This window comes from Bison bison, unplaced genomic scaffold (genome assembly GCF_000754665.1).
Source record: "Bison bison bison isolate TAMUID 2011002044 unplaced genomic scaffold, Bison_UMD1.0 scf7180017864531, whole genome shotgun sequence".
Lineage (NCBI taxonomy): Eukaryota > Metazoa > Chordata > Mammalia > Artiodactyla > Bovidae > Bison > Bison bison.
The window spans coordinates 1474628-1483377 of NW_011495081.1; the positions used below are offsets into that span (position 1 = coordinate 1474628).

At 39.1% G+C, this 8750-nt stretch overlaps 1 protein-coding gene across 1 annotated transcript in view; it reads left to right on the forward strand.

The window, feature by feature from the left end:
* BBOX1 (butyrobetaine (gamma), 2-oxoglutarate dioxygenase (gamma-butyrobetaine hydroxylase) 1) overlaps window positions 1-7750 on the forward strand; it is a 67007-nt gene extending 59257 nt beyond the window's left edge. The window contains exons 6-7 of the mRNA XM_010831783.1: window positions 5005-5171; window positions 6902-7750. Of these exons, the coding sequence (XP_010830085.1) occupies window positions 5005-5171; window positions 6902-7062 (328 nt within the window). The 3' untranslated portion in view covers window positions 7063-7750. The remainder of the gene's footprint in view (window positions 1-5004; window positions 5172-6901) is intronic.
* Window positions 7751-8750: the final 1000 nt, after the last annotated feature.

The window sequence follows — 8750 nt, forward strand, 5'->3', positions numbered from 1 at the left end:
CACAATAAGGGGCAGAAATGGTATGGACCTAACAGAAGCAGAAGATATTAAGAAGAGGTGGCAAGAATACACTACTAAGTCACTTCAGTCGTGTCAGACTCTGTGCGACCCCATGGACTACAGCCTACCAGGCTCCTCCATTCATGGGAGTTTCCAGGGAAGAGTACTGGAGTGGGGTGCCATTGCCTTCTCCTCAAGAATACAGAGAACTATACAAAAAAGATCTTCATCATCCAGATAATCACAAAGGTGTGATCATTCACCTAGAGCCGGACATCCTGGAACAAAATGCAAGTGGGCCTTAGGAAGCATCACTATGAACAAAGCTAGTGGAGATGATGGAATTTCAGCTATATCAAATCCTAAAAGATGATGCTGTGAAAGTGCTGCACTCAATATGCCAGCAAATTTGGAAAACTCAGCAGTGGCCACAGGAATGGAAAAGTCAGTTTTCATCCCAATCCCAAAGAAAGGTAATGCCAAAGAATGTTCAAACTACCACACAATTGCACTCATCTCACACACTTGCAAAGTAATGCTCAAAATTCTCCAAGCCAGGCTTCAACAGTATGTCAACCGTAAACTTCTAGATGTTCAAGCTGGATTTAGAAAAGGCAGAAGAACCAGAGATCAAATTGCCAACATCCACTGGACCATCAAAAAAGCAAGAGTTCCGGAAACACATCTACTTTTGCTTTATTGACTATGGCAAAGCCTTTGACTGTGTGGATCACAACCAACCATGGAAAATTCTGAAAGAGATGGGAATACCAGACCACCTGACCTGCCTCTTGAGAAACCTGTATGCAGGTCAGGAAGCAACAGTTAGAACTGGACATGGAACAGCAGACTGGTTCCAATCAAGAAAGGAGTACATCAAGGCTATATATTGTCACCCTGCTTATTTAATTTATATGCAGAGTACATCATGAGAAATGCTGGGCTGAAGGAAGCACAAACTGGAATCAAGATTGCCAGGAGAAATATCAATAACCTCAGATACGCAGATGACAACACCCTTATGGCAAAAAACAAAGAAGAACTAAAGGGCCTCTTGATGAAAGTGAAAAAGGAGAGTGAAAATATTGGCTTAAAACCCAACATTCAGAAAATGAAGATCATGGCATCCAGTCTTATCACTTCATGGCAAATAGGTGGGGAAACAATGGAAACAGTGAGAGACTATTTTGGGGGCTCCAAAATCACTGTAGATGGTGACTGCAACCATGAAATTAAAAGACTCTTGCTCCTTGGAAGAAAAGCTATGACCAACCTAGACAGCATGTTAAAAAGCAGAGACATTACTTTACCAGCAAGGTCCATCTAGTCAAAGCTCTGGTTTTTCCAGTAGTCATGTATGGATGTGAGAATTGGACTATAAAGAAAGCTGAGCACCAAAGAATCAATGCTTTTGAACTGTGGTGTTGCAGAAGGCTCTTGAGATTCCCTTGGACTGCAAGCAGATCCAACCAGTCCTTCCTAAAGGAAATCAATCCTGAATATTCATTGGAAGGACTGATGCTGAAGCTGAAACTCCAATATTTTGCCACTTGATGCAAAGAACCAACTCATTGGAAAAGCCCTGATGCTGGGAAAGATTGAAGGCGGGAGGATAAGGGGAAGACAGAGGATGAGATGGTTGGACGGCATCACCGATGCAATGGCCATGAGTTGGGTAGGCTCTGAGAGTTGGTGATGGACAGGGAAGCTGGTGTGCTGCAGTCCACGGGGTAACAAAGAATTGGACATGAATGAGTGACTGAAGTGAACTGAACAGCATATAATCCTGCATCAAGACTTTCTTTTCATCCTCTTTTTACTTACAGCATATCCTGCTTACTAAGGTCCAATTTTGCATTTTAAGTTGATCCTCATGAAGCCAAGCACACATCTCCTCTAACATTCTTCCATCCTCAGAATAACATCTTCTCTGCATCTCACAACTAAATTTACTTTCTATTTCTCCTCAGGTCATTTCTTAGAATGTAAAGAACAAATTTGTGACTTATTTTCTCATATAGAAAGTAAACACCAGGTTAAAAGAAACAGAGACTGTACTACACAGAGAGAGAGAGAGGAATTGATTATTTTCACCCACATGTATGAACTCTTAGGGGCTTACTCAGGTGGCACTACTAGTAAAGAATCCACCTGCCAATGCAGGCAACACAGGAGATGTGAGTTCAATCCCTGTGTTGCCAAGATCCCCTGAAGGAGGACATGGTGACCCACTCCAGTACTTTTGGTGGAAGAATCCCAAGGACAGAGGAGCCTGGCAGGCTATAATCCATGGGGTCGCAAAGAGTCGGACACAACTGAGCATGTGAGCAAAAGATGAACTCAGAAATGAAAGCTTAATACAATGTACCATGAAATACACAATTCTGATTTCATTGAGTATCCCATGGTACACTGTGTTAGCAGAAAAAGAAACAAATCAGCAGAGTGGCTGGGATGGAAGAGTCCCAAGGGAAGTTTCAAAGATGTAACATCCTTGTCAGTGACACGAAGGATGACGCAAAGGCTGTCATTGTTACGTGTGCTTAGTTTCTCAGTCATGTCCAATTCTTTGTGACCTCAGGGACTGTAGCCTGCCAGGCTCCTCTGTCCATGGGGATTCTCCAGGCAAGGATACTGGAGTGGGTTGCCATGCCCTCTTCCAGGGGATCTTCCCAACCCAGGGATCGAACCCAGGTCTCCTGTATTGCAGGCAGATTCTTTGCCATCTGAGCCACCAGGGAAGTCCGTTATTGTTATATGCACAGAAAATAATGCAAGGTGAGAGGAAGGGATGTGTGTCAGGAGGAGTTAGGCTAGAATTTTAAAGATAAAGTGAAAAGGCAAAACGTCCTCAGAAACTGTGAAAGGAGTCTGAAACCAGCAATATGAATACATCAATCAAAAGGTCTCAAGCTCTATGGTTTGTATCACTCAAACCTGAAGATCCACAGTCTCTTCTGCTGACTGACCCCTTTCTTCATTCTTTGTTCATGAAACTACAAACTGCAGGCTATAGCGCATCCTTTATCTATGTGGAAAAGATGGGGCAGCAGGGGCGAGCACTTCACTGCCTATTCAGTCATATTTGTATTTTTATCAATATATATAAATTCAAGTTCTAAGAGCCTTTTTTGAACACCTGTTTCTTTCTTACACTTTCTTTCCTTATATGAGTTCAACAGGTAGTTTTCAGTCACTACTCAAATAGCAAAGAGTTGCTGTTAATGACTATTTCTAAGAGTTTATCATTCAGTTCGGTTCAGTTGCTCAGTCGTGTCCAATTCTTTGCAACCCGATGGACTGCAGCACACCAGGCTTCCCTGTCCATCACCAACTCCTGCAGCTTGCTCAGACTCGTGTCCATTGAGTCAGTGGTACCATCCAACCATCTCATCCTCTGTCGTCCCCTTCTCCTCCTGCCTTCAATCTTTCCCAGCATCAGAGTCTTTTCAAATGAGACAGTTCTTCGCATCAGATGACCAAAGTACTGGAGCTTCAGCTTCAACATCAGTCCTCCCAATGAATATTCAGGACTGACTTCCTTTAGGGTTGACTGGTTTGATCTCCTTGCTGTCCAAGGGACTCTCAAGAGTCTTCTCCAACACCACAGTTCAAAAGCATCAATTCTTTGGCACTCAGCTTTCTTTATGGTCCAACTCTCACATCCATACATGACTACTGGAAAAAGACTACATAGCTTTGACTAGACAGAGCTTTTATCATTATACTTGCCATTGGCTCACAGGATTGACTGTTAATCTGAAATACAAAGTGTGGAGACCAGGTACCCATACTTTGTATACCACTGGTTCTCTCTGTGTGAGGAACCAGCCAAGTTTAATCTAGACCCCAAATCAGTGTCACCAAGCCCTGGAACATGTACCAGAGTCTGTTCCATTTGACCCATCAGTCAGCTATTGGCTCACATTACCACCTCCTAAGCTGACCCAGGAGTAATTCTTGGCACTTCATCACCATCCTTGCCCACCTTAAGTTTTTCTCTATCTGTCCTCTTTCTACCTAAAGAAAAGATAAAGTTGGTTGCTATTTTAGAACTGGCTAAAAGTCCGTCTTCCTAATAAGCTAAAAAAGTTTTTTCTTCCTCTGTCTCTGTGTCTAAACAATGCTCATACCTTGCTAATTATAACCAACAAACTTAAATTTAGAACTGTTATTTCTTACATTAAAACATTATTATGTTATATTGTCATGATCCTGATTTACATTCTAAAAAATACTATAGCGATCACAATATTAGAATCTCTCAAGGTACTCAAAAGACCTTGGTACTGTCCAAAGGTACTAAAAAATATACAAAGTTACATATGCAACAAATATTTATTAACTGCCTATTATGCCCAGGCTCTATGTAAGTGCTGGGAATGCAACATTAAGTGAAATACAGTATCAGTCTTCTCGAAGCCTGTACACTAAGATAGCTAATATAGATGGAAAGATCCAAAGAATGTACTTCCAGCTAGACTCTACTTTCTCTGTGCCTTAGTTTGCCCATCTATAAATTAGGGATTGAATTAAAACAGATTATTTCAAGCTTTTAAAAAAAAAAGTCTTTCTTCCCAATAATGCTCCAATAAAATCATACTTAAAACCCCAATAGATAAAACACGTAAGTTGATTGATCTATGAATTATAACATAGGCATATTTTAATATGTAAAAGCAACTCTTTTTCAAAGAATGAAGAATGAATTAATTTTCCTAACAAATAAACATTTTAACTTAAATTTCTCAGAAACATTTATTGTGAAGTAATTTGAATCATTCTGGCACTTTGGTGGTAAGATTTCCAAAAATGCTTGCCAAATGAATAAATGAAAAACCAATAAATACTTTGTATCACAGATAACCTTAATATTTTCTGTACATGTGTTTGGATTCTTTAATACTGTATTTCAGAAACATCATCCAAGATGAAATGACCCTTACAAATGTAAATAGATACTTCATGACTTCTATATTTTAACTTCTTCTCTTTGAAAAACAGATTAGACGATAAAGATCAAGTGGTTCGTATCAACTTCAATAATGCAACTAGAGACACGATATTTGATGTACCTGTCGAGAGAGTTCAGCCTTTCTATGCTGCTCTGAAGGAGTTTGTTGACCTCATGAACTGTAAAGATTTCAAGTTTACTTTCAAGATGAATCCAGGTCAGTGAACACGCCTCCTCAAACAACTGAAAGAATGGGTTTTCTTCAATCTTAAGCACTGAGCACAGTATCTAGAGCAGTTTTTCTCAGACGAGGCACGTGGAACAATTTACAACAGAGTCTTGGTGTATAGCCAGCTTGCTTAAATAGCAGACTTCTGGCTCCTACCCTGGCTCTAAATTGACTTTAAAATACTTATTCTTAAATAAGCTCCTAGGTAATCCTTAAACACATCAAAATTTAATAACCTCTAACCTAAAGAATAAATATTGAAAGACAAGCTACAGGCCAAATAAAATCTCATATCTGATATGAAGACTGACAACACATTTTCTATTCTGATAGCCAATCAATACAAACTGAAGCTTATACTTAGTTGTTCTAACTTGGTAAACAGATAAAATCATCCCCATGACTCTCACTCTAAAGTTCATGAGTCATATTTACTCACTGCACTTATCTGATCTGGCAGGCATATTGCTACCTGAAACAAAATCGTACTGAAATATTCCAGCCACTTGGATAAAGAAGCAGAAAGCATTGTGGGTTCTGTGGACCATCTCTACTTAATAAAGTGACATGAAATTCAAGGCTTTTGATATCTAAACTAAAAGGCCTAATTTCTCCCTCCTGTTGACTGGGCCAAGTAAAAGATACTTTTCTCTTGTGCCTTTTTTTTTTTTAATTGATCTTTGGATCTTTGGATCTACTAGAATCTTCATAAATTCACTGCTATGCAGTCAACACCACATTGATTTTTAAGAACAGTAACATGTAAAATGGAAATGAAATGGGAGAAAAATACCCAAAAAACAGGAGTTCGAATTCAAGCTTCCCCATTTAATGGCAGAAACCTTCTGACAAGTACTTCAACTTCTCAGAGCTTCAGTTTTCTATGTATGAAAAGATGAGATAATACTCTTCCTTCAAGATTTTAATGAGGCTTAGAAATAACATACATAAATACTAAGAACATAAAAGACAAACCAAGAATGTCACTATCTATAATTATCTGAGGCTGTTAAACTAGAAATAAGCATTTCTTAAGTCAGAAGGAGAAAGACAAAGGTCATATGATATCACTTGTATGCAGAATCCAAAATATGGCGCAAATGAACCTGTGTATGAAACAGAGAGAGACTCTTAGACACAGAAAACAACTGTGGTTGCCAAGGTTGGGGGGAGATGGGGTGGGATCTGGGGGTTAGCAGATGCAAACTGTTATATATAGAATATATAAACAAAAAGGTCCTACCCTATAGCACAGGGAATTTTTCTATATCCTGTGATAAACAATAATGGAAAAAAATATAAAAACAGATGTATGTATATGTGTAACTGAATCACTTTGCTGTATAGCAGAAATTAACATAACATTGTAAATCAACTATATTTCAATTTAAAGAAAATACTTCTGAGCAGGAGGTAAGTAACAATCAGGAAGAACAATTCAGAAGTTTTAGTTTATGGAGATAATAGTTTAAGAATTAGAAAAGTGTCTACAGGGGCCTGACAGCCTATGTAATTCAGATGTCAAAAGGCTTAAAGCAATCAGCATCTAGTGGTCTGATTTGCATGAAAAAGCGAATATGTAATTTTATGTAAAGAAGTAAACATTGTTTCTTGATGTGAACCACATGGCAGTGCTATTTTTGCATTTCACATTTTCTAGTTCAGCAAACCATTTACACGTAAGATTATATTCATACTGTAAAAAATCCTTTGTCTAGGTGATGTGATTACCTTTGATAACTGGCGCTTACTTCATGGCCGACGAAGCTACGAAGCCGGAACTGAGATAACCCGCCATCTAGAAGGGGCTTATGCTGACTGGGATGTGGTCATGTCAAGGCTACGTATCTTAAGGCAGAGTCTCCAGAATAGAAACTGACTCTCCTGTTGCTAACCTCAGTAAGAGTCCAATGAGTGTATTTTATAAGATATGACAAGGTTATTTGTCTTCACAGACCATGAGCCGTATCAGTTATATATTAATCTCTTTAACACTGAACATGTCATCTTTCTCACAAGAGTTCTCTTTTCTTTCTAATCATATACAATGCCAACTTTTTAGATGTAGCCATGTTCCCTCTTTTTCAAATAAAGCATCTCTTCTGTTCAGATGCATGTATGATCTAATTTCTTTTTTTTTTTAGAAAAGAGGGAAACAGTTTTATTATTGAATAAGCACAAGGCCATATTACAGTATGCATTGTAAGCAATCCACCAAGTTAAGAGAAAGAAAGAAATTCTAGAAATTCAGGCTAGAATTAAACAGTAGTAATCCTTTACATCATGTTCTTAAGATTTTAACAGTAACTTGTCTTTTTTTTTAATTTTATTTTATTTTTAAACTTTACAATATTGTATTAGTTTTGCCAAATATCGAAATGAATCCGCTGCCACAGGTATACCTGTGTTCCCCATCCTGAACTCTCTTTTGCCCACCTGTGAAGTCTCCAGAATGCCTTCAAATCACCTTGCACTAAACCAAATTCTCTCTTCAAATAAGGCTTCTTTTGAATAAAGCTTTGTTTCAATAAAGTTTGCATTTCAAATAAAACTTGTCTCAAATGAAACATGTTTCTGCTCTGTTGCCTATAGGGTCTTGTTTTTCATGACTGCATATAACTGTCTTTAGCATGCTTGGGAATGCTATTTTCCCAAGCATAGCATATTGGGATCATATTTTTAAAGATCTCTTTGTTTACTTTTATTACTGAATTCTGTGACCCAAATTTCCAGCCCTCACCAACCTGGTGAGCTAAGCTTTTCTTGTAATACCTAAATTATGACATCAAACCCAAGAATATGTCAAATTAAAAGAAAATATAGTCACCTGCCCTTACAAAGCTGCTCTTGCCCCAAAATACTCCTAAGGACTGCCAGGATAGCATACCCCTGTCTGTTGATCTGTTCCCTTCACTTCTTGCCTTCAACTAAGAACTAGTAAAAGTAGAACCAAGATGCATGCAACACTCACAAATGAACATGATGTCTGCTCACCTGTGGACAGCTTTACCTGCTGGTCTTGGCTTCCTCTATGGCCACTGCCTTGTCCCCAGTGGTGGAACACAGGTGTCACCACCAGTCGTGAAAGCTGTTGTGCCCGTTGAGTACGCCTACTGTGCCCAGTCCTTATCCATGTCTCCTGAAAAAAGGAGTCTTGGCATTTCCATTTGCTGAAATCCTGGTAGTATATAGATTTTTAGTCTATACGCTTGGGGCCCTAATCAAGCCTCTTACTCTGAAAGTCTTAATCATTGCCACTGCTGTAGAGCCCTACCTGTTGGTTTATAACTGAATGAAAATATTACTTCCATCCATGAGTTTCACACTCACACTGTGCTGATGGCACTGAGAATCTGGATGAAAAGTGCCTGAGGCCCATGTCAGCACACCCCTCTGTTTTCTGAACTCTGGTATTAAGTCCACATCACCAGCCCAGTCTCCTCTTTCCCTTGTAATGCTGGCCCTTTCTGGGGTGTTCATTGCCCTTTCCCAATCATCTGTTCTTGATGGAGCTACTATGGTACACCACGTATGTTTGGTTTTTCCAAACTCCAAATGGAGTGGGCT